General features: G+C 40.3%; 3 protein-coding genes across 9 annotated transcripts in view; 2 read left to right on the top strand and 1 right to left on the bottom strand.

The window, feature by feature from the left end:
- The window catches only part of LOC139450383 (calcium uptake protein 3, mitochondrial-like), a 110,027-nt gene extending 103,180 nt beyond the window's left edge, over positions 1 to 6,847 (top strand). For 4 of the 7 annotated variants that reach the window (XM_071232066.1, XM_071232071.1, XM_071232072.1 and 1 more), the window contains 5 exons: positions 1,445 to 1,536; positions 1,922 to 2,099; positions 2,519 to 2,627; positions 2,965 to 3,122; positions 4,799 to 6,847. In XM_071232066.1, coding sequence (XP_071088167.1) covers positions 1,445 to 1,536; positions 1,922 to 2,099; positions 2,519 to 2,627; positions 2,965 to 3,122; positions 4,799 to 4,873 — 612 coding nt within the window. In that variant the 3' untranslated portion in view covers positions 4,874 to 6,847. Of the gene's footprint in view, positions 1 to 214; positions 236 to 1,444; positions 1,537 to 1,921; positions 2,100 to 2,518; positions 2,628 to 2,964; positions 3,123 to 4,798 lie in introns of all 7 variants that reach the window. The other 3 variants (XM_071232065.1, XM_071232070.1, XM_071232067.1) reach the window with 1 other exon arrangement.
- Positions 6,848 to 16,058: 9,211 nt separating this feature from the next.
- Positions 16,059 to 18,271, bottom strand: LOC139450955 (uncharacterized). Its single transcript, XM_071232779.1, has 4 exons — positions 18,076 to 18,271; positions 17,676 to 17,902; positions 16,912 to 16,993; positions 16,059 to 16,219 (listed from the first exon to the last, which is right to left on the bottom strand). Exons 1-4 carry the CDS (start codon positions 18,269 to 18,271, stop codon positions 16,059 to 16,061), a joined length of 666 nt encoding a protein of 221 aa, XP_071088880.1.
- A 2,171-nt stretch (positions 18,272 to 20,442) lies between these two features.
- Positions 20,443 to 26,949, top strand: LOC139449604 (uncharacterized). Its single transcript, XM_071231073.1, has 3 exons — positions 20,443 to 20,578; positions 22,573 to 22,698; positions 25,287 to 26,949. Exons 1-3 carry the CDS (start codon positions 20,518 to 20,520, stop codon positions 25,487 to 25,489), a joined length of 390 nt encoding a protein of 129 aa, XP_071087174.1. The 5' UTR covers positions 20,443 to 20,517; the 3' UTR covers positions 25,490 to 26,949.
- Positions 26,950 to 27,289: the final 340 nt, after the last annotated feature.

Genomic DNA, 27,289 nt, shown 5'->3' on the forward strand with positions numbered 1-27,289 from the left:
CTATATATTATCATTATAAAGACTAGTCGACTAAAAATGTTAGTTTCTACCGCTGGGCTGCGGGTGATGCTCCTATATAAATCCAGCGTCCGATAATACGGGGGTCGTATGTTCTGTTCCTGCAAGTGGTCCTAGTATCAGAATATTGACGGTAGCTGCATTGAGAGAAAGACAGCTGGTACTACCTAGACACATGTACATTTCTTCCTGCTAGGTTTTGTCCAAAGTGATTCCAGTAAGTATAGCTAACCACATAGACACAGGTCACGCCGGCGCCGGCATTGGCGCCGACAGTTCCGGTCACCTATAGTTCCGGTCACCTATAGACAAGTAGTACACTAACCACAATGGTAGTGAATACACAGTGCGGTGTTGGTGCTTCTTAATAGCTTCTAGACACTAGATGTTTTACCTAGGCGTTGTTCGCCCTGTGATGCACACTTTTTCCCACATCGTCCATGCTGGATAAATCAGGTCTCTCATTTCATATGAAATAAAATTATGGTGAGATTTCTTTTTTCCATATATTTATATAACAGTACTTATTTATTACTTACACCCAATTATGATCTAATTTTCTATACGTGTGATAACTGAATAAGTACCTATGTTAATTTAGTAACATACTTATATCTTACTTACACCAATATTGAATGTGATTGTTTATATACAAGTGAGATAATTGAATTGGTTCCTATGTGTTATTAAGTTTTATCATACTTACCGATAGAGTCTATATATGTATCACCCTAACAAATTCTGTGTATCACCCTAACTGTCTTAGTTGTTGAACTAAGAGTTGGTGTAGTGGGCGGCTGTTCAATTCATTGTTTTACTAACATTTGAACATTGATGTCACCAATATGTGACGGTGAGATGTTTTCACAAGTTTATTCATTTTTAATGGTCTTGATTTACTTTCTGACCTTTTAAAAGCTTAACAGCAGATTACAACCTTGTGTACTTAAACTAATTCTCTATAACTACAGCTGTTGGCAGGTTTAACTGCTTGTGTTGTTTGTTTTATTGTTAACATGAGGATATGCTCATTTCTGACAGTTAACAGGGCCGTCATTAACTATGGTAGCACCTTGACCGCAGTCAAAATTTGAAAATGAAAAAATCAACCCCACACAATATGACCCTTTTTTCCAAGCAAGCAAATCTTTCTAATATGGTGCCAATATGTTATATTTGTTGGAATTGTATTTTGAAAAAATGTTCTGTTTGCCTTTGAACTCTTGTCCAGTTGAGGTGTTGCCTTCATTGAAGGGAGACAACTCTGCTGTTACACATGGGAACTGTTATTGGCTCTGTTGGTCCGACTGTAGAGATGAGCATATATCTGTCTGAGTTTCCTACTGGGAGCAAGTGTTGTGATTGGTTCACTCTTGAAGGTGTTTTGTGAACCTCATGTGACATGTTGGTCGTCTGTGTTGTGTAGGCAGTGGAGACGAGAATACAGGACACGTCTCTGATGATCCACTTCTTTGGCAAGTATGGAAAGGACGTCCTCAAGTATGACGACTTTCACAGGTAAGCCAGACGCACAGGGGTGCTGTGAAAATATCCTACTGAAAACAAGTTAAGGAACACTCACAATTGGAAGTCAGTGTGTTGCAGCATCCAGCAGCCATGAGAGATTAACTGCTGTCATATAAAAAAAAAATCATGCGTTCTTTAACTTCTTTTAAGTAGTATAGAATTGTGAGTCAACTCCCAGGCATATCGGCCCTTCTGTGATACATGGATTTAAGAACAGAATGGGACTTTACAGGAGACATGTTGCTGGATGTTGCGGATTAATCTGTGACCATGTCAGCCACATCGGGGTTGGGGGACGGGCGTTCATGGGCAGAATGTGAGTTTGTCACATACTTCTGTCAACCCATGGAATAACATGGCATCTTGTGTTGACCAGATTCATGGAGAACCTGCAGAGTGAGGTGATTGAGCTGGAGTTCCTGGAGTTCTCCAAGGGCATGAACACGATCTCTGAGGTGGACTTCGCCCACATCCTCCTCCGCTACACCCTGCTTGACCGCGCCGAGATTGACGAGTGCATTGCCAGGGTCAAGGACAGGATTCAGCAAGAGAAGGTAACTTTGTCAGATGCTGGATAAAAATGGGGTTATTGTCTCCTAGAGACACTGAAACAAAAATTTCCAAACATTTTGAAGTCTACTTTAGCAAGTGCACATTTTTTCAGTTTTTTGGAAGAACTTCTCAGGGCTCATGTCTATTATTTCAAGAGACAATTAAACAATAAGAATCCTCAAATGTATACTTATTTGAGAGATTAAGTGTTAGTCAAGAAGTTATCTTGCAAACACATTCGCTTTCAGTATTGCACTGCACAGCCTTTGACAGGGAAACTTTTCTTGGCCCATAAGTCCAAATTGAGATTTATCAGTTTTGTGTTTTATGAAAGTTTTGCATGTTGATGAACATGGCAGTGTTTTTGCTGTTTAATCTGATTGGCATTGCCAGCTATTCTGAGACTTTGTGGACATTTCAGGGCATTACTTTCCAAGAGTTCAAGAAGTTCTGTCAGTTCTTGAACAACCTGGATGATTTCTCGATCGCCATGAAGATGTATACCTATGCCCAACAGCCTGTCTCCCAAGGTATGTTATTCACACTGCGGAGTTGCAGCCCTTAGTTGTACAAGGATGTACTGGTCGTTGGTTGGATTCCCAGACACATTCCATGATGATTCTGGGCCTGTAGATGCATGCTTGATGGATGTTTGACAAATTGGTGAAATCCAAAACACACAGAGTTGATTATATACAGACTGATGTGAGATTAAAAGGATTGGCAAGCACAGTACTGTTAAGCTTGAATTTAATTTGTTTTCAATAATAAAATGCATTTGTTGTATGGTTCTTCCTACTGAGGCTTTGTAGGCGAGTACATGGTTAATGATTGGTGTTTGAGCACATCTTGGCATGTGTGTTTCAGATGAGTTCCAGAGGGCAGTGAGGGTATGTACGGGCTTCACGCTGGGCAAGGACGTTGTCAACACTGTGTTCCAGATCTTTGATTCCGACGGTGATGGTCACCTCAGCTCCCCGGAGTTCATCGCCATCATGAAGGACAGGTTACACCGAGGTTCCAGGGTCAGTAGAGTCGGACCAGTAGCCACACCAGTAACCACACAACTAGTCACACCAGTAGCCACACAAAACATCACATCACACAGCGTCTTCTTGCTTGTTTCGGTAAACGTTGAAACAATGCATGCTCCAGCATAATTTTCAATCAATACTCAATGTTGTTGACACAATGTTGTGGTATGACTGAAATACTCTTCAAAATTTGGTAAAATCCATTCCTGGAATATAGATGTGATATTGCCATTAGAGTGGACAGCCCGAATAATTATGTACTGTAAATCTGAAAAGTTTTGCAAAAACAGCGGGTGACAAACATTCACAATAGTTTCATGACAGTTACCTCTTTGCAGACCAACGAAGACGTAAGGAGACATATTATATTAGTCACTCCCACTCATTGTCAAACCAGCCAGTATATGATTGAATTAATATACCCTCACATCCGGTTTCCTTAATTACATATTGTCACACAATGTATAATCAAGAAAGTTCATTTACCTGCAAAATCTTGTCAAGTTATGGGGCACGGATGGCCCCGTCGTCTTAGGTGCCACGATGCGCTGTCCAGAGTTCGCCCCTTTGGCACGCCAGAAATCTATGATTTGTGGGTTCGAATCCTGGTTCGCCTCGATTATGTTTCTAGGTTTGTCAGCACCATACCCGTGCTCGTGGGTTTCACCGAAGTGGTAAACGTCTGAGACCTACATCACTTCTGGCTTTCCTCCCACATTAAGCTGACACTCTCTGTGATATAACTAGAATACTTTTAAAAGCGGTGTTAAACCCAACTCACTCACTTACTTGTCAAGTTGCTAACATACCACTGACTAGTCAAGACATACACCGGCCATGAGTATTGTTACCACCAAACTCCTCCAACCTCCCTGCTAACTACGATAACACATGCATCTGTAGTTAAAGAATCACTGACACTGTCAACTTTACACCACACTGCTTCTTATGCTTACAAAAAGAAATAGCTTTGATCTTTGGTAATCCTGTCAACAGGCTGTTGCAAACTGTCCAGATGTAGTGAAGGCTACACAGGAACTTGTTATTGGTCAGTAAATAAAAATATATACCCCCCCCCCCCAGGGGTATATATTTTTATTTACTGACCAGTAACGAGTTCCTGTGGAAAGCTATTGGTCACTCGCACTAATTTCATGGCACCAATGTTTCCAGAATGACAGTAATTAGTTTGCCTGGCCTAGATGTGATCGTTTACAGAACACTTGGATACAGCTGGAATATTTATGACTGCTGCGTGACAGATGCACACGCGCTGTTTCATTGGGCCACTTCCGTGATCTCATGGATAGAGCGGAAGGTCGGTGGTTCGATCTCCTTGCTGCATCATTCCGATGGATGTTAAAAGATGGTACTTGTTGTTGCCCTGATTGGTACTTGGCATAAAGGGGCTAAAACAAGGACAGGTCGTCCCAGGGCTGTATACTATGTCTGAGTCAGGTATCCATGTTAAACTGCATCATATCTCAGCAGCCAGTTTGATGGTCCGTCTGGACTAGTACACACAGCCACACACATATCACTCTATCAATGAATGCAGTGTTAAACCCCATTCCACCTCACCTCATTTTGATGTGGTTTGCCAGTCGCATACTTGATTATTTAAAGGCAGCTATCGTAAAACTCATCCCTGTTTTTCTACTCGACAGTCTCATCTGATGCACACACAGGGGAACTGGGAAGCCTTCCGGCAGTGTATCCGCAATGAGATGAAGAGCAACTAGCTCCCACCTCCATCTCCATATATCTACAATGAGTGTCTGCACATCCACTTTCTCACAACTCTCCTCATGTCTGCATGTGATGAAGTGCAGGCATCTGCTCGTTTGTTTCAAGTGACAACTCCCACAGGTGATGGAGGCTGTTCCTTAAACATGGCTCCTCTCTTAACAGTAAACATACAGGATAATATTGAAATGAAGGAATACAAACATTGCCGCCACCGAACTGGTCAAGATAGTACAACTGGTTATTTGTTCAAAAGTCTGGAGTCATGTTTGGTGCCAGTTACCTCCCTTTACATGCAGCAAGGAGTCGTCTCCCTTGACTTTCGATGATGAAATGATGGCATCTTCAAGAGAGACATACAAACAAAAGGAGGACAATGCTGTTTTTCTGACTGTGCCACACTTCACCTAATTATTAAACACAATAGCCAAAGTCTTCATGAGCTATTAAAAGTAGATCTTTCAAATATTAAATACTGCCAAAAATATCCCAGCCAACTAGAAGAGGTTACAATTTGTAATAAACCAGTAATGATTTATGATATTTTAGACACATTTGAATAGTAATGAAATATATACTACTCAAGTTTTCTTAGGGTTCTGATATATTTAATCTGTTTCAAATCTCAGGACAATAATGCCAGAATAGATTGCTTGTGTGGCGTTAGCAAATAATCTCTCCACAGACGACTATGTCAGTTGCTTACATGGCAATATGGAATACTATTCTCCATCAACCGCCATGTAACATCCCTATCAAAAGATGTGTTGTATATTTGACATCATGGACAGTCTGGTGATTCACTGGCCATCACAGTAACTCCCTGGCACATCTTTTCTTGTATGGAATAATATTTCCAGCACAGATATGATACAATCTTTTGTGAATTAACCTTTTATAAAGATAGATGAGAATCTTCCAATAATTATGCACAAATTTACTTAAATAACATGCACGTTTGTCATTTTTCCCAAGTCCTTCCATCATATCTTGAATGTTTTTTTCTCAAATTACTCTTGTTTCGCTTTAAGATCTGTTTGTTATCTTGTTGATGGGGTTACTCCACTCGTGCGGTAACCACTTAGGACACTGTGATACAGGGAGCAATCTGTGTACATACTGTTTGAGTGAGTGAAGGTGCCTGTCAGACTTTACAGTGATTCTGTTTGTTGAATGAATTTGTTATGTTATACAAATCAACATTTCATGATTGGATGGTTGATAACTGACTTAAAGATTAGGAATCAGCTTCAGAATGGTGACAAAATTTGATACATCTTTCCCATCAATTTGTGATATAAAATATGCTTGCTTGACAATATTTGATCAGTGATGTACATATTATTTTTATATCTCAGTCAGGGGACACTTTATGGGTTGAAATTCAAATTTATTTAAGTGTTATCAAGCTATCCTTCATGATAGGTTTATGTGTTAACACAAGTACCTAATTGTACCACATGATGTCCCGTAATTGAGTGCTTGAAGGGGGCCTGTTTTCTTCCTGTTTGTATGTTGAGTGTGTGAACTGTCCAAGTCCTGAGGATAAATGTTAACTTATAACATGTGTTCTGTTCTCCTCCTTGTGGAAAAACACAACATCAGAATGGCCAACTTGAATTCATCCTTGATTAATCATGTGTTATAGCCATCGTTTCAGCAGGTAGATATTCTTCATAATGACCCCACACGTGCAGCACCAGGGTTCCGTTCTGCATCATCACTTCTATTTCTGACTTAACAAAGAATTTATTTGATTGAATGGGTGTTTTTAGTAGTGCCATTTGAATTGAGCTCAAGACGAGGCTATGGTAGTGATTAGGTCATCGGTGTTCATGATACCCTGGATTATCAAGGATGATTTAATGTGAATTTCTCCAGAAATGCACGAGCAATTAAGTTCATTCTGATGTTTTGTTTCTCTGCTAAGGAAAGCTTATTTTTGTACAGAAATTTTATGAAATATTAAACAAAATGATATCCTAGTGTTTGGTTATTATTCACTTTCACTCACTGGTCCAGACTTAAGCATTTGTTTGCTTGGCGGTGCTCAAGCCATATGAAAGCAGTGTGTACCGGTATATTATCAAGCCTGGACCAGACAATCTAGTGATTGACATCACAATCATCAATCATCAATGTACAATTGGGAAACAATAACACATGATGGTGAGTGAGCCTGACCACCCTTATGGCAGCAGGAAATATTTAAATCATGTAGGACAAACTTTGGTTGCTTGGGACTAATATTCTTACCTGAAATCCCCATTGATATAAAGTATGCATGGCTCATCTACTGTACTGACTCTACCACCTGTAGAACACAAGGTGACTAAAGTGTGGATACACTTTCAGAAACAAAACAACCCTGCAAACAGAATGGCCCTCTCCAAGTTCCTGAAACTGGAGGCCAAACAATTGATTGAAAGCTGCTTGAAATACAAAGGTGTAACTTAATTGTTATCATGGGTTTTGAGAAAATATGTGTAGTAGCACCTAGTTGTCGGGGTTGTTAACACACAACAAACGGCTACAGGGTGTGAGCTGATGGCTGTTTATTCTCTCAGAAGAGAAAGGTGAATAAATACAGCCTGCAACAATGTATAAATAATAAGACATACTGCATACAAGACATAGAACATTGACATTGTTATAATATACATAATGGCCTTACATCTAATGGACATTCAATTATATGCACTTAAAATAGCAAGAAACCAATGTTACTCATGTAGGAAGTAACCTGCACAATGATATATATATTATATTTTATCATATAATGGGTAGGTTTCTCGGCAGGATAAAGCCAACGGATGAAAACGATATCCGTTGGGGTCATATGCGGATAGAGATGCAAATATCAAATGTCAAGTAGGGACTACTTTCACTGTTTATAAACAAACATGGCGTCGCCCTTGTCATTCGGCGATCGAGTCAGAATTAACCATCGTGAATCTGGATAAACAACAGGGATAATTGCTATCATTATCAAAAGAACAGTCTAATATACTGAAAATCTGTGTCTAACTGTAACGTAGCTAAGGCATTTTATAAGTTTTGGCAACTTTGGAGATATAAATTTCGAAGCAATTTGGCGAGGGCACGTGGCCTAGCCAAGCGGGATCAGTAGCCATATCTGTGCTTGTAGACCTCTGCGGCTTGAAACCTCCTCCACAAATTAAAATAGTTGGATTTGGCGGAAATATGTTTGAATTGTTACCTTGTTTCGTTTTATCGCTGTGTGTACATCTGACTACACTTCTTATCGTTATGACAGGACAGACCGACTTTCAACGTCTGACCGTGGCCGTGACGTCTCATAGACTAGGGTTAGAGTAGCTTCCCTTTGACAAAGGGCAGTTACTCTAGCGGACAGACCGATGGATTGCCGCGAAAGGCAATTAAAAACAATTGTTGTTTTGCGTATATGTTGCTTCGCCACTGTATAAGAAACAGATTTCAGTTGGAACTATATTGGCTACTGTCACTGTCCGACTGACATATCACTTACCCTGTGACGTAATAAATATTAATGCGCGCATTCCAGGAAAACTCGCAATGTTTCGGTAATGTTTGTGAGTGAGGGAAAGCGATTTTGAAGCACAGAATTAAAGAATGACATTATATGATAAAGAGGTTATCACGCTTGTGTGTTTGGGGATGGTAAATATCCTGTATTAGGAATAAACACTATGTATTTAGCTTGCCAAGGCTCGCTAAATACAATGTTTATTCCTAATGCAGGATATTTACCATCCCCAAACACACTCGCGTGATAACCTCTATGTATCTATATATATGCTGACGACGAATATCTTTGTAATTATCATGTAGTATTGTACTTGTCTAGTGTTATGACAGTAGACATGGTTTATGTTTAGTTTAAACTGATTATAGGGTTATAAGCAGATATATAGAGGTTATCACGCTTGTGTGTTTGGGGATGGTAAATATCCTGCATTAGGAATAAACATTGTATTTAGCGAGCCTTGGCGAGCTAAATACATAGTGTTTATTCCTAATACAGGATATTTACCATCCCCAAACACACAAGCGTGATAACCTCTTTATCATATAATGTCATTCTTTAATTCTGTGCTTCAAAATCGCTTTCCCTCACTCACAAACATTACCGAAACATTGCGAGTTTTCCTGGAATGCGCGCATTACTATTTATTACGTCACAGGGTAAGTGATATGTCAGTCGGACAGTGACAGTAGCCAATATAGATCCAACTGAAATCTGTTTCTTATACAGTGGCGAAGCAACATATACGCAAAACAACAATTGTTTTTAATTGCCTTTCGCGGCAATCCATCGGTCTGTCCGCTAGAGTAACTGCCCTTTGTCAAAGGGAAGCTACTCTAACCCTAGTCTATGAGACGTCACGGCCACGGTCAGACGTTGAAAGTCGGTCTGTCCTGTCATAACGATAAGAAGTGTAGTCAGATGTACACACAGCGACAAAACGAAACAAGGTAACAATTCAAACATATTTCCGCCAAATCCAACTATTTTAATTTGTGGAGGAGGTTTCAAGCCGCAGAGGTCTACAAGCACAGATATGGCTACTGATCCCGCTTGGCTAGGCCACGTGCCCTCGCCAAATTGCTTCGAAATTTATATCTCCAAAGTTGCCAAAACTTATAAAATGCCTTAGCTACGTTACAGTTAGACACAGATTTTCAGTATATTAGACTGTTCTTTTGATAATGATAGCAATCATCCCTGTTGTTTATCCAGATTCACGATGGTTAATTCTGACTCGATCGCCGAATGACAAGGGCGACGCCATGTTTGTTTATAAACAGTGAAAGTAGTCCCTACTTGACCTTTGATATTTGCATCTCTATCCGCATATGACCCCAACGGATATCGTTTTTATCCGTTGGCTTTATCCTGCCGAGAAACCTACCCATTATATGATAAATACATTTATACATTCATGAATAACACATAAACAATACATACCAGATTGGTGAAACTGTGCCGTTTTACCAAGGCTTCGAAGATTGTACCAGTTAATCTGCATTGACAAAGTATAAACTAATGCAGATACTATTTACACTATAATTATACACAACACATAAGTAAAATAGGTATTTAAAATAAGGATTGATCAAATTACTTAAATAATGCACTTTCACACATACGCATACATTCTTATGCACAATTAACACTATGTATTTAGCTTGCCAAGGCTCGCTAAATACAATGTTTATTCCTAATGCAGGATATTTACCATCCCCAAACACACTCGCGTGATAACCTCTATGTATCTATATATATGCTGACGACGAATATCTTTGTAATTATCATGTAGTATTGTACTTGTCTAGTGTTATGACAGTAGACATGGTTTATGTTTAGTTTAAACTGATTATAGGGTTATAAGCAGATATATAGAGGTTATCACGCTTGTGTGTTTGGGGATGGTAAATATCCTGCATTAGGAATAAACATTGTATTTAGCGAGCCTTGGCGAGCTAAATACATAGTGTTTATTCCTAATACAGGATATTTACCATCCCCAAACACACAAGCGTGATAACCTCTTTATCATATAATGTCATTCTTTAATTCTGTGCTTCAAAATCGCTTTCCCTCACTCACAAACATTACCGAAACATTGCGAGTTTTCCTGGAATGCGCGCATTAATATTTATTACGTCACAGGGTAAGTGATATGTCAGTCGGACAGTGACAGTAGCCAATATAGATCCAACTGAAATCTGTTTCTTATACAGTGGCGAAGCAACATATACGCAAAACAACAATTGTTTTTAATTGCCTTTCGCGGCAATCCATCGGTCTGTCCGCTAGAGTAACTGCCCTTTGTCAAAGGGAAGCTACTCTAACCCTAGTCTATGAGACGTCACGGCCACGGTCAGACGTTGAAAGTCGGTCTGTCCTGTCATAACGATAAGAAGTGTAGTCAGATGTACACACAGCGACAAAACGAAACAAGGTAACAATTCAAACATATTTCCGCCAAATCCAACTATTTTAATTTGTGGAGGAGGTTTCAAGCCGCAGAGGTCTACAAGCACAGATATGGCTACTGATCCCGCTTGGCTAGGCCACGTGCCCTCGCCAAATTGCTTCGAAATTTATATCTCCAAAGTTGCCAAAACTTATAAAATGCCTTAGCTACGTTACAGTTAGACACAGATTTTCAGTATATTAGACTGTTCTTTTGATAATGATAGCAATCATCCCTGTTGTTTATCCAGATTCACGATGGTTAATTCTGACTCGATCGCCGAATGACAAGGGCGACGCCATGTTTGTTTATAAACAGTGAAAGTAGTCCCTACTTGACCTTTGATATTTGCATCTCTATCCGCATATGACCCCAACGGATATCGTTTTTATCCGTTGGCTTTATCCTGCCGAGAAACCTACCCATTATATGATAAATACATTTATACATTCATGAATAACACATAAACAATACATACCAGATTGGTGAAACTGTGCCGTTTTACCAAGGCTTCGAAGATTGTACCAGTTAATCTGCATTGACAAAGTATAAACTAATGCAGATACTATTTACACTATAATTATACACAACACATAAGTAAAATAGGTATTTAAAATAAGGATTGATCAAATTACTTAAATAATGCACTTTCACACATACGCATACATTCTTATGCACAATTAACACGATTACCTCAATGTGATATGAGGTATAGAATTACTACAGTTTATTTAGGGTTTAGTTTTATTTAGTTAATGTTTAAGTTAAGCTGATAATAGACTAGGATAAATTAGCTATTTATCAATTAAAGAAACTGCTTTATAATACTTTATCATAGTTTTATTTAGTTAATGTTTAAGTTAAGCTGATAATAGCCTAGGATAAATTAGCTATTTATCAATTAAAGAAACTGTTTATAATACTTTATCATATAAAATAATCGTAACCAGAATACACTGAACTGTAGATTCAATACACAACCTGATTAGCAATAAACCAAGCACAACTTATTTCTAACTTTAAGAATTAGAAATACACAAATACATATAAAGTATAACAGAAGAAATATACTACGACTAACCTTCAAGTCCATGAAATAATCACATCCATGAATACAAGACAAGATCCATTCAAAATATATACAAAATGACTATGAAGTACATATGTCAAGTGTGATCTGGCAACTGCCCAGATCACAAGCAAACAAAGGTATACCTGTGGTCGGCTGTGAGTGACCACAGAGAACAATAGAGTACTCTATGCGCGGGGTGGGATACTAAGTGCTGTGGGTGAAAAGCATGCAGTGGTATGGTTAGTCAAGGCTGGATAAATAATAGACTGAATGAAACAGATAAGCTATGGTATTAATGTTTAAGTTGAAATACAATTATATGGCAAAAGTAAGACATAGTAAATAAACTATGTACTTAATTCAAATATGAAATAGAATGTGTATAAAACTATAGCTAAAATAGAATTAAAACCGAACTTGTATGTAGAAAATATTACTCTGCCACATATGCAGTATTGTGAAGGGACAAGTTCCATCAGTTTATTATAACATAATTATGCAAAATAGATACCTATACTTTATCGGAACGTACTGAAAATGTCCACACCCATGAAACATGGGTTAAGCAGGTAGGCTCAAGAAGTCAAAACGACTGACAAATCACATGGTGTGTACACTTCTTGTCAAGCTGAGAGTACTATAATACCAGCATAACTCCGGACTGGTACAATCAGCTACACAAACACGAGTATACAGTGAAATAATCTTGCGAAGTAGATAAAAAAAATCAAAGCCAGTCCGCTGAAACAGGTCTCACTGTGCATAAAAGTAAAGAAATATGGGTGAAAATTATATGAATGGATCAGTGATGACACAGGTGCTAGCCAAAAGGGTAATTCTGCCCCGATTTGACCTGATCTGGCGAATAAACATTTCCAATTAATGTGAGCCTACACATCCTAGATGAAAGAGTTACTGAAACAGACATAAAATATTTACGCATGTTCCACCACCACCCACACTAACAGAGCCGTGATACCACACAGCGACGTGCATGTGTGTGTGTGTGTGTCAGCGCGCTTGTCCTCCCAGCCCGGACTATTGCCGGTTCGTAGTGCCAGCCCACTTGGATGTCCTGCGGCAGTTTAACATGGTTACCCCACTCAGCCACACATACTGATTCCAAGCTGACCAGTACTTGTTCGTCATTTGTGATAGGCGGATCCAGGCGGGGTCCAGGGAGTCTGGATCCTTGCCCCGCCCATTATGAAAATCAAATGTAGTATGTTGTCCAGTAAAATTATCTGAGAAAGGATTTTGATATTTGAACCCCTCCCTTTAAAAAATGCTGGATCCGTCCTTGTTCGTTAATGCCGAGCGGCAGTGGGTACAGAAAGTACCATCTGTTAACATGTTTTGGTATGCAACGGGGGTTCGAACCACCGACCTTCCAGGCAGACGATCTATCCACTAGACCTCAGTATAAAATATGAATCGTCATATAAATATCAAGATAGGTGTACCCATTGCAATTGGGACACGATGATGCATAAATTAAGTCCTAAATAATAAAAAAATAATTGTGAATTACTTGCTGTCGAGTCTTAACATATACAGAAAGAAAAATGTTAAGCACCTCTGGAAATAATTAATACTGATATATTCCCATTCAAAACAACTGCAAATTTCTTGATGAATTTGTCAAGAATGACGTTCAATCAAAATGCAAGGACAGTACAATGGCACCTGTGAAGTCACATCGCACCAGATGCACGTGCAGCATGCCACCCATGCATCTTTTTCAAAATGTATCTGTTCAATGCAATTTTGGGTCGTCATTGACTTGAACTGTTGAAATATCATCAATGAACATGGCTTGGAGGTTATCAGAGGCGCTAAGATGGCGTATTTTGGGTATGCGTTCGACAGGCATGACCTACAACAGCATAGGACGTCAACTGGGTTATTTCACCGTATAATCAGCAGACCGGCAGACCAATGCTGTACAGGATCTCCCACGGTCAGGAGGTCCTCGCATGATGTCAAGGCGTGGGGACATGGCCCTGCTTCGGCTTGTATGTCGTCAACCATTTGCAGCATCTCCTGTTCTGAAGCGCCTATGGTTACCCTATAGACTGATGTCAACCAGAACTTGGAAGAAACGACTGAAATCGGTGGGAATGAAGTCCATGAGGGTAATCAAGGGTCCCTTCCTTTCGGTCATCGTCGGGGAGTTCGTTCAGCATGGCGTTTGGCCCGGAGACCTTGTATGGTTGGTTGTTGTTTGTTGTTTAACGCCGCACTCAGCATTATTCATGCTATATGACGGCGGTCTGAATCAAATCTGGACCAGACAATCCAGTGGTTGATGCCATGACCATCGATCCTAGCATTTGGGAAACGATGACATGCATCAACCAAGTCAGTGAGCTCGACGACCCGATCCCGTTAGTCGCCTCTGACGACGAGAAAGTCGCCTTGCATGGGTTGCTGAAGACCTATTCTACCCGGATCTTAAAGGGACGGAGAGCTTGGAATCTGAGGACTAGGCGAAGAGTCCACTGGTCCTATAAGTGCACGTTCCTGCTCCATGTCACGGAAGGCCGATGGGGGATTTAGAGGCATACAAATATGGCCTACACACCAAGGAACATTAGACCTACGACGTCGTATGGTGGAGGTTCGGTAATGGTTTGGGGTTGTCTGTCACATGATTGTAAGCTGGATCTTGTCACAACCAGGGAAACCTCCATTCCCCTAACGTCCTGCAACCAGTTGTTGTGCCGCATTGCGACAACCATCCACTCACCACCCGACCTGTGTACATGGATGACAATGCTGGGCCACGTCGTTCCCGAGCAGTAACAGAATGACGCTGTGGCCTGCCTTGAGTCCTGGCCTGAACCCACTGGAGCATGTATGGGTCATATTGGGGCGTCGAGTACAGGCACTGGACCCACCAGCGCGTCAAGATCATCACCTTGAAATTTCATCTTAGTATCTTGGAATTTCAAGATATAAAGTTGAAATTTCGAGTTATAATCTCAAAATTTTTACTTATTATCTTGAAATTTTAAAATAAGTATCTTGAAATTTTAAGATAATTATCTTAAAGAAGAAAAACGAAAAAACAAATGGCCCTGAAAGGTTTCCGTACAGCCTTCACGGCTCAAGAATATTACTGAGTGTGGCGTTGCACAACGAACAAACAAACAATGATAAATTTGGGACAACAAATCGATGGTCTAAGGGACTGTAACTTCCTGTCTGGACCAGACAAACCAGTGATTGCTATATATGATAACGACGCGGTACGAAGCGAATATGATGGCGAATGAGGCCAGTGTATTTATCGAAATAAAAGAGAGATACTATGTACAAAAGGCTGGATAATCGATGTCGTGCACACTTTTCAGAATGCTGCATGTAGTCCAGTGTTTTTCTTTGACGTGCAATATTGTGCAACCTTTGGGGCGAGAGATATAGCCTCAATACAAAAGAATATACAACTTGGTGTTTTTAATATTTTTTATTGATGAAAATAAACACAATACAATTAAAAAACATATTTTCGCCTGCTGTTTTGTGATATACATTATTTTTTCACGTTATATGACCTAGTTAACGATCACAGTATCTATCAATTCATGGATAGGTTGATTTAAATGCTTTGCTATACAAACTGTGATAAAACAAGACAAATCTTCTAAATCAACGTTCATTAGAGTGTATGAGTGTGTGTGTGTGTGTGTGTGTGTGTGCGTGCGTGTGTGTGTGTTCGTGTGTGTGCATAAACACCTAAACTTTCACTGACACATGTGATAGACGTTACAACAAATTACTGTTACCCTTTCTTCCTTATTTCACTGATGCCTAGACTCACACAATTCATACTTCCCAACACGACTTCAAAAACATCCAAACTATACAGTTACAATATGGGTGAGTGAATGTTGTTTCACGCCGCAGTTGGACATATACCAGTTGTATCGCGGCTGCCTGCAAATATAAAGTCTGGGTTAGGTAAACCAGTGGTTGATAGCATGAACATGGCTCCACGCTACTGGGGCACGGTGACATTCAATCAACCAGATCACGCACTGTGACCACTCAATCTTCATGTTAGTCGCCTCTTACGACATGCACGTGGTACTCGGGGCAACAAGTAGAAGAAGTGGAGCGAATCTACTCCAACGTGTAATGATTGTGGTGTCTGACTGATCCACATGGGAAGAGGAGGTCGGCGATGTTGTAGAGTCTCTCTTTCAGTGTAGGTCCAAGACGGAGACGGGGGACGTCAACCTGGGGGACGATCGGGGGATGAGGGGCGTACTCGAACAGGTGACCTGAACAGAAGAGGCGGTATATTGAGGGGCGTACTCGAACATGTGGACTGAACAGTAGAGGTGGTATATTGAGGGACGTGCTCGAACATGTGGACTGAACAGTAGAGGTGGTATATTGAGGGGCGTACTCGAACATGTGGACTGAACAGAAGAGGTGATATATTGAGGGGCGTACTCGAACATGTGGACTGAACAGTAGAGGTGGTATATTGAGAGACGTACTCGAACAGGTGGCCTGAACAGTAGGGGTGGTATATTGAGGGGCGTACTCGAACAGGTGGCCTGAACAGTAGAGGTGGTATATTGAGGGGCGTACTTGAACATGTGGACTGAACAGAAGAGGTGGTATATTGAGGGGCGAACATGTGGACTAAACAGTAGAGGTGGTATATTGAGGGGCGTACTTGAACATGTGGACTGAACAGAGGAGGTGATATATTGAGGGGCGTACTCGAAAATGTGGACTAAACAGTAGAGGTGGTATATTGAGGGACGTATACTGGAACATTTGACCTCAACAGAAGTTCGCTCAGAATATTCATCTTGGATCCAGACGCCATAAAGAAATACAAAAACTGTAAGTGAAGAAGACTGACGTATCATGGTTCAGGGTGCAGCTGACTTTACGAACAAGTCCTTCAAGTAAAACTACACATCAAAGAATATAATGCCCTGATATCGGGAAAACTTACCATTAAAACTGATATCGTCGTAATCGAAGTCGTCCCTGTTGAGCGGAGATGAGGACGTGCCGGATCTCCGCGGTCGTAACGCCTGCACGGAAATGACGTAATAGACGTAATAGTATGTTCCTTGGAATAATTACAACTCTTACCAGGAATCTCACACATACAAGTCTGTAATCATTTACCCGAAATAATGGAATTACAGACACGGGGACTTAGCAATGGCAAATCATAGAACAGAAATTCTACACTAATATCATTTAACAAACGCCAGGGCCCTGATAACGTTTATAGCTCGTCGTGATTGGGCAAACGTGAAAAGACGGCGGAATTATAAATAAACACAAATAAACATTACTATATAGGTCATATATATGTATATATTATGTGCGTATACCCCGATAAAGTAACAATGAGTTCCCTGTAAAACGCCATTTGGGTCCGTGTGGTTTTGTGGCCTTAACAGGGGTTACATTTATAGCTATTTGTAGTTTGATGTCTATTGTATGAGGGGCGGTCGGGTAGCCTAGTGGTTAAAACGTTTGCTCGTCACGCCGAAGACCCGGGTTCGATTCCCGACATGGGTACAATATGTGAAGCCCATTTTGGTGTCCCACGCCGGACATTGCTGGAATATTGCTAAAAGCGGCGTAAAACCATACTCACTCACTCATTTCAGTCTGATAATACATTCACCACCCGAACAATGTATTTTCTCAGAAGGGAAGCGGCGATTACGAAAACACATAATTTGTTTGTTGTGGACTTACATGCACAAGGCGGCGGAGAGTGTCCCACTTGGTGATCTCAACCGTCTGCTCCGTGTCTCGCTCATTTGTTAGTTTCTTCCTGGTGTCGACGTTCTTTTGCTTGGGTTTGAGTCTTTTCTGAGAGGTCCCTTTCTTCTTCGCATCCCTTGCCTCCTTTACATCCTTTGTCTTCTTACTTTTAGCCTTCTCCTTTCGAGTATTTTCTGTCAATTTAGTGTCGTCAGCACCTACAGGAAAATTAAGAGTTAACAAGTATTTCTTTCGAGTGCTTCTTGTGGTAAAACAATCATTTGAATCATAATATCACACAGAAATAGATGTGGGTTTGATAGTCCTTAAATCCTTGAGATTACATAGCTACAACTGAGGAACAATGGCTAAAAAAATTAATACAAATTACCATATACTTGGTCTCCAGTTTGGTCTTTATTCTCAGCCTTGGCTGTATCAAGGTCATTGTGACCCCCAAGGCTGACCATTTCAAGATCATCAGACATGGCCTTGAACCCTAAAGGTGACTCTTGTGACTTCTTACTGGTTCTTCCAATATCAGGAGGGTCGCTTTCCATCTCAAGGTCGATTAATACGAGGGACATTTTTCCCTGGAAAGAGTTTTCCAAAGTCGCTCTGAATCTATGTGATTAATACGTAAGGTTTAATATGTTAATAACAAAACTATGGTTGATTATGAATGTTCTCGAGTGCCACATTTGGTACATTGTGGCTTAACCCCCTGGATGCCACAGGGACATAAGTGTCCCTCCTCTACAACCTTCACTTTTCCGATCTTTGGAAAATGTGCGTCAGAAAAAAAACCTCGGCATCCAGAGGGTTAATGTGTACGATGTGTATAATGGACATTGAATACTTCGATGTTCAGTTATAATAGTTTTGATGTTGATAATATGAGTGGCTTTCAATTTCTTGGTCAGATATTGATCGGGGCTGTCACGTGGTCACACGTAGCTCGTGATCTCCGTGTATGTTCGAACCAACTCCACGTTAATCAGTGAGCTTACCCCAGTGAGTTTATACTCGACTCTAGTGCAGGTAAAACACTTCTGTGTTCACCATTAGAGATGTATAGTCGGGTTGAGAGCATCAAAACCTACCTTTGCTGCAACAATGTTCGTCACGGTCTAAAAGATGATGGGTTTTTAAAACACGCGCCGCTCTGACATCTCTTGCTTCAACAATGACGATGTCACTATGATACATTATGACGTCATACACAATCAAAATACTATTCCCCTTCAACGACATGTAATATTTGCTGAAACTTAAACGATTTACAGAGATCAATAGAATGATAAATGTACCGCTTTTTGATACATTTATTGGAAATGATATTTATATATTTACAAAACTGAATAAACTATTTCTATCTAGTTGTGTGTATTTCATGTGCATTGCCATCGGATCAACACAATCAGCTCCTTAATTCTCCTAATATCGTACACCTCACACAGTCCTTGCGTTCGATTTCAAAACACTAGACGTCCCAGATGAACATGTGTCACCACCAATTAACCAAGTTAACCTTGGTTGACCAATATCAGCACATGTTAACTGATTTACCTACTGTTTTTGTTTGTTTGTTGCTTGTTAACGCCGCACTCAGTAATGTTACAGCTATATGACGACGGCCGGTATATAATGGTGTCTGGACCATACAATCCAGTGATTGATATCATGAGCATCGATCCACACAATAGGGATACCATGACATGTTTCAACCAAGTCAGCGAGCCTGACCACCGGCTCCCGTTAGTCGCCTCTTACGACAAGCATAGTCGCCTTTTACTGCAAGCATGGGTTGCTGAAGGCCTATTTTACCCCGGATCTTCACGGGTCGATTTACCTACTGACCCCCCGGTGGCGGTACTCTGGTTAGCAGCCTCCAAGTGAGGTAATCGTTTAAACCAACCATTAACATCAATACTTTGTAACGTTTATTGATACGAACATGAATAAAAGTATTTTTAGTGAAGAAAAGTATATAGTGAGTGAGTTTGGTTTTACGCCGCTTTTAATTATATTCCAGCAATATCACGGCGGAGGACACCAAATAAGGGGCTTCACACATTGTGCCCATGTGGGGAATCGAACCCGGGTCTGCGGCGTTACGCTTTAACCACTAGGCCACCACACCGCCCCAGAAAAAAAGTATATTTATAAGTTGTACGATATATATTCTTTCGACTGTTGATATAGATTGTTTAGAATCAATAACGCAAATTTGGTGATGATTTTTAATCTCAGTTTGATGTTCTACGCGTTATTTTGAACTTTCTTGTCGTTTTACATGCATCAATAGTAAAGGTACAATGGCAGCATTGTCAAGCAATGAAACACATGTCACCTCTCATGTGTGTGTTTGTAGCAAAACACATGGCTGTTGTTTCTGCTCCTGGCAGCCATTTTATATCTGTCAAAAGAATAAAGTTCATTGGAAAAAAAACATTGAGCTCCGAAACATTAACAAATGATTTATGAAAATTATTTGTAATCCGTTATCCATACTCTCATTTAATGCATAAAGATCCCAGTAGGCGAAAAGAAACAACCACATATACATTAGTATAAATGAAATACCCACGTACAGCCTAGTCTGATTATCAAGTGAATCACAATTTAACGACATTTTATTTGGGTCAATTGCGGTTTCTGTTATTTCGCGGTTTTGAACATTGAACTGTCTTTTCACTTTCCAGCAGAGACCATATAAACGAGGGCGGAAGTGGAAAGAGCGACATCTACCGGTCAGGTGTGTCAGGAAGAGATGACATAAATATTATTCGTCAGGTGACGGGTTGTAAATAGTTTCATGTAATGTTATATCATGGCGAGGATGGAATATTGTCTCGGCGTCATCGTTATTAGTATCTGTCTAATTTCATCAGGTGAGTTAAATTGATGTCTAAAAATTAATATTCAAAAAGTATAAATCATTCTGTTGCTTGATTTGGCGTTGACAAAGGCATACTCAATACTGAGATCAAGTGCTTTATTTGAGACAAGACTTGGGAGAAAATCAAACCTAAGTCATTGCTTGAAACCATATCAGTACAACAATTGGTTCAGGTTGCCGACTGTGGCTAGAGTCGCTTCACAGATCTCGCGTGCCTTTCCTATCCTTGAGGTTTGTTATTTAGGGTTAGGGTATGTTACACCCCAACTCAATCTTTAGCCCTTGGTCAGTTGGTCCCCCTTTCCGATCAAGCACCCCTTTACGATCATTAGGGTTAGGTAATCCTCTCCGATCAAACAACCATTTACGATGCCAAGGGTTAGTTGTAGGGTATCGGTTTCCTATCTCTTTTAATAAATCAATCCAATTTGGGAAAATTCTGTAAAATTGCTGTCAAGTTTCAAGTTTTTGTGGAGAAAATGGCAAATTCACATGCACTTAAAGGTTAACAATTGGGTGCTGATGACTTGGTAAAGGAGCCCTTATTATCATGATTATTTTGGGATAGCACCTGTGGTCCCGTACATGGTACGGTGTTGGGTAATTAGATTAACTCATTAGCCTAGCTTTGCTTCAAGCTGAAAACGATCCTCCACACAACGCTATGCCAATATATCATAAACCCGACTCTCCAACTCACACAAGTTTACTCAGATGAGAGACAAAATACAAAACTAGGATTAGAGTGGAAATGAAATGCGAATTATGCGAAAACAATACAAATGAAATGCGATTCATATGCAATAAAGAAAAAAGAGAAAATAAACATAGGGGCGCTAATTAAAATATAAAAACTTGCGCCCAGTAAAGTGCACGTGCACTTCTCATATCAGAGTAAAGTTGGTATAGGGCCATTTGACCGTCATAAGAAGTCTGATTAAAGTTATTCTAAATCCACCTTTCTGCCAACTCAAAGTTTAGGAGTTATTTCAAGTCGACATCAATTTAGCACTAGTAGCAGTTTATAATTACTATGATAACAGAGACCCAGTTTGCGTTCAATTTCAAAAGCCTGGGCAACTCTGTGCATCCTCTACACCTCCAGGGCTAGCGTTTCGTTAAACCTACACTTAACCCAGGATCCATTTCCCTGGTTCTTGCAATTGCAAATTACACACCCTTGATTTTTATTAACATTTTACCTACCAATCAAGCATCAACATAAGAGAAACAATAAGGGAGGTAACTCGTATTAGCTAGAAATAAAAGCCACCACAAGTTTTAATGAACATGAAGACATCCTTTCCATCGACAAGATTTTTTAGGGCTTTCTTTTGCGTGTCAGTCAGTTTTTCAATGTTGAATTTCTCGCAAACATAATCAATGGGACTGGCCAACCCAACATTGAAGCTGGTTTGTAACTCCTATTCTGATTGGTATGTTACACCTAGTAGCATAGCCAATCAAATTGGCAAATGGAAATCAAGGACGGGTAATTTGAGATTGCGAGAACCATGGGAATGGTGAGTGTAGGTTTACTGAAATGCTTGCCCTGGAGATGTAGAGGATGGACCCTGTGATGACAGCGTGTTTGACCAGCGTTGCCATTCCTACGCAACCCCTGGGTTGTGGTACTCTGCTTAGCATTTTAATTTGAATATCATTAACTAGGTATTGATAGTATGCTGATATATGTGTCATTGAAATTTAACTTTTGATTGTTGATTTAAAAACTTTAGAATCAAGAATGCAACTTTGATGATCTTCTACGCCTGGCTCTCAGCATTAAGGGGCAAGAACTGGTCAGCTAGAAGTTGGTATACTGTGACCGAATAGGGTATCCTGGTTAAACTGAGGCTTGGTATCTCAGTGGTCTTTAAACAGCATTAGTCCAGACCAGAAGACACATGCATGCGTGTAGCCAGATTCCAGCAATAATCTTAAACATGATGTTACGCTACATTTCATCTGATCCCTCTGTTCCAGTGCAGTCGTCCTTCATCTGCTATAACTGCCTGTACCCCGACAAAAATTGTGCAGATAACTTCCAGCCCCTGGTGCCAACCTCCTACTGCACCGGTTCCTGTCTCAAGATTCGGGGCGAACGCTGGTGTAAGTGTAACCATGTTCCAATGAATTTACATTCTTCATTAATCCCTTGCCTTCTTATATTTTGCGAAAGTAAGACACAAAATTCAAATGTTGAAAGCTTATAATTTTTTTAATGTTCATTTAAAGAGGATATTGTAACAAATTATATTTATCCCGCCTCCTGACTCTGTGTTAAAGTTTGTAAGTCGACTGTGCATGATCTAAGGTGGAAATAGAACATTCCACCACCAGGGAGACAATAATGCAGCATGATCTAAGGTGGAAATAGAACATTCCACCACCGGGGAGACAATAATGCAGCATGATCTAAGGTGGAAATAGAACATTCCACCACCAGGGAGACAATAATGCAGCATGATCTAAGGTGGAAATAGAACATTCCACCACCAGGGAGACAATAATGCAGCATGATCTAAGGGGGAAATAGAACATTCCACCACCAGGGAGACAATAATGCAGTATGATCTAAGGTGGAAATTGAACATTCCACCACCGGGGAGACAATAATGCAGCATGATCTAAGGTGGAAATTGAACATTCCACCAATAGCTTAACTCTCTATCAACCGTGGTAAAGTGGATAGAGTGGTAGGACTGGGGTTTGATCCCTGGCTGCGTCATGCCAAAAGACGATAAAAATTGGTACTTGTTGTTATCTTACCTGGCGTGCAGCATTCCGGGAATAAAACAAGGATCTTCACAGGTGTCATGAGGAGTCGGTGAATGGGTGACCTTGTTCAGCAGATTGGCTCCAGAGTCTTCAGGGCTTCTGTCCTGCCCGACACTAAAGCACATGTACCACATGTGGTGTCTCCTGAGGGGCGGTCGGGTAGCCTAGTGGTTAAAGCGTTCGCTCGTCACGCCAAAGACCCGGGTTCGATTACCGACATGGGTACAATGTGTGAAGCCCATTTCTGGTGTCCCCAGCCGTGATATTGCTGGAATATTGCTTAAAAACGGCGTAAAACCATACTCACTCACTCACTATGGTGTCTCCTTAGGCAAGTGAACGTTCCAATATATGCCTCTGTCCACCCAACAGCAAATGAGTTTTGTTTGTTGGTTGTTTAAAGCTGCACTCAGCATTATTCCAGCTATTTGACAGCGGTCTGTAAATAATCAAGTCTGACCAGACAATCCAGGGACTGATATTATGAGCATCGATCCACGCAAATGGGATACGATGACTTGCATCAACCAAGTCAGGGAGCCTGACCACCCGATCCCGTTAGTCACCTCTTACGACAAGCGGTCGCCTTTTACGGCAAGCATGGGTTGCTGAAGACCTATTCTACCCCGGATCTTCATGGGTCAGAAAATGAGTACCCAGTACTATGAAATGGTAATATGACTTATCCTTTTAGCTCCTCCCAAAGCAGCTTGGGTTTGTATTCTCCCCAAGGAGCTGAGAATAAAATTAACAAGAAGCTTGGGTTGCTGAAGACTAGTTCTAACCCAGTTCTCACAGGTTACAATTCCACATGTTATCCCCACGGCGTATAATGCGGGGGGATATAGCTATGGGCATGTCCGTCTCTCCGTCCGTCTCTCCGAATTGTTTCCGAAGCAGAACTCAAAAACCGTTAAATATTTCTTCATCAAACTTTGCATTTATATCACTTAAGTGGTGAAGGTGTGCCTTTTGCTATTTTATCATTTTTTTCATGAAAGATAGCTGGACATAGGCTCACTATGTGAGTGATGTTGGTTCCTGAAGCAGAACTCAAAAACTGTTGAATATCTCTCCATGTTACTTTTCATGCGTTTAAACTACATACTGAACTGGTGCCTTTTGCTATTGAGGAATTTTATAAATTTTTATTTTTTACGTTTCCATGGCAACAAGTTGGATTTAAGTTTTAATACAGGGTTGGTTCACTTATGGAGTATAACAAATAAACTTTCAAATGTTTCCTTGCCAAACATTGCATGTCCATAAATAAAGCTCATACTGAACTGGTGCCATTTGATTTTAAGGAGTTTTAGAAATGTTTATTTTAGAATTTCCATTGCAACTATTTTGACATGGGCTAAGAGAAATGTTGGGTCAGTTACCTGGTTTGGGACCATAACGTGTTAAAATGGGCGGGGGATATAGATGATTTCGTTCACTATACGCTTGTTTAGTTACTGTTTCTTGTAATTTGTCATTTGTTTGCATAAAAAAAACCCACAGAAACACACTTGTTTTACTTTCCATTTCATATGGATGCGACCATGGTGGATCTTTTGTGGGTAAACAATGTATGCTTCTTAAAGAACATTCAACTCTTGACTCATGACATACAGAATTGCACATTTACTTGTGGTTACTTTACAGACAGCTGCCGGGGGGATATGTCATCTTTCTGATGACTCTTGTTGAGTGAGTGAGTGAGTGAGGCTTTATGCCGCTTTTAGGACTATTACACCAATATCATGGCGGGGGACACCAGAAATGGGCTTCACACATTGTACCCACGTCAGGAATCAAACCCGGGACTTCGGCTAACAAGCGAACGCTTTGACTACAAGGCTACCCCACCGCCCCTCCACACGTGTAGACTGTTTAAAGTAGTGTTAAACCCATCTGGCATATTCTCTCTACAGCGGATTCTGTTCGGACGGTGGAGGTGTACCGACTGTGTGGGGAGCAGAAGAAGGAAGGATGTACAAGCGATGTGATGTACAACGGCATCTCAACAACTCAATGTGCATGTAATGCCAACTATTGTAACCATAGCAACAGCCTTGTAGTGTCAGGGTTGGCTGTGACTGTCGCTGGTGTCATGGCAATATTTGTGTCGTTATGAATTGATCTTTGTTCGGGTGCATGATATATAATTACATCACCACAAACTTATTGTAAGCTTCTTTAGCTTCTTTTACAGGAACAACTCAGGTATTGTTAATGGGGCAGTACAGCACTGCACCCAATCCTTATATCCAAGAGTTACCTCCCTTACACTAACACCCAATCAAATGAATCTTTGACTCATTCAGACCAAATCCAAAGCCCCCATAGGTTTACATCAGGCCTATCCAGCAAACATTTTTGTTTGAAATTTGAGGCAAAATGATTATATTTCCTGTATTTAGGAAGAAAATTATTTTAACAAAAAAACTCCCTGCTCTGTAACAAACCATTTCCCTAACCCATAGCTGGATCCAGATTTGGGATCCAGGGAGTTCGCTACCCCCCTTTTTGAAACCAAAAAATGTTGTGGGCAGTAAATTTATCTGAGAGAGGATTTTTATATCTTGGACCCTTCCCTTTTAGAAATGCTGGATCCGCCTTAGAGCCTGACCCCAGCCTGCCTGAACCTAGTAATAAGTGCTCCTATGTTTACATGGAATAGTGTAAATCTTGAAATTAACGTGAGCCTGAATTAAATGCGAAAAATTCTCGCATTATTAAACATCGCATTTATATCAACGATAAGACATTTTGGATAGCAGAAATACCAACTTAGACATACATGTATGCTGAAAACAAACAACTGTGTATTCCACACCACTGTTTATTGAGCAGCACTTGTAGCAAGTATATAAACAATGTTATTCAAACACTAATTACATCCTTGGAATTGTCACTACTGGAGTCAAGACTCACTAATGTCATCACTGATCACACCTGCAAGTCCAGACAGACGCCAACCACGCAACACAGTGACTTTGTTCTTAGCGACTGCATCAAAGGCCGACACAAGCCAGCGCGCATGTATTGGTTTAGTGGAAGTACTCTACTCGGCGCTAATAAGCGGTGCTATTTGGTGTGTGATTGGATTAATGTAAGGTTGGATTAAAGTGAGGATTCTCCTGTAAACCTGACAGGACATTTTCTTTAGAATTAAATCCACTGATGCTTTTGAGAAGGAGGGTGTCACATTCATATTGAGTCGCATTTTGGCTAGGGACCAGCGGACACATTAATTTCACAATTTACAGTATCTCAGTCTTCTGTATACTATGTATGTCTGTAAATAGTTACTTGTTGCATAATAATGTTTCCTTGTCACTTTTTCATTATGAAATTTATCATGTAAATACATTTTGCTCAACATATATTTGTACATTTTTGTATGAGGATTAATTGAAAATAATTAAGGTTATGTCATAAACTGAACAGGTCCGATGTAAGACATACTTGTAACATTGTATGTGGTTATGATTTCTCTCCAACACCACAAGATGTACATAACACAATCCAATATGTATATTGCATTCCAGTGATAAAACCATGAATGCTCATGTTTGTTTACCTTTTCTAAAATAAATCTTAGTTATACAAAAATGATCTGATATTTGTCATTTGTCATGATATGTGCATCCACTGGATAATATTTGTCAAATTGTCCGTCCTGTAATCCAGGCCTCCAGTTAATCAGCGGCATAACTCCAGCCCAGTGACATCATTTGGTCTAGTGTCACCAGTCAGTGACATCATTTGGTCTAGTGTTACCAGTCAGTGACATCATTTGGTCTAGTGTCACCAGTCAGTGACATCATTTGGTCTAGTGTCACCAGTCAGTGACATCATTTGGTCTAGTGTTACCAGTCAGTGACATCATTTGGTCTAGTGTTACCAGTCAGTGACATCATTTGGTCTAGTG

The sequence above is a fragment of the Haliotis cracherodii genome, unplaced genomic scaffold (assembly GCF_022045235.1).
Source record: "Haliotis cracherodii isolate W230 unplaced genomic scaffold, xgHalCrac1.p SCAF_8, whole genome shotgun sequence".
NCBI classification, from domain to species: Eukaryota; Metazoa; Mollusca; class Gastropoda; order Lepetellida; family Haliotidae; genus Haliotis; species Haliotis cracherodii.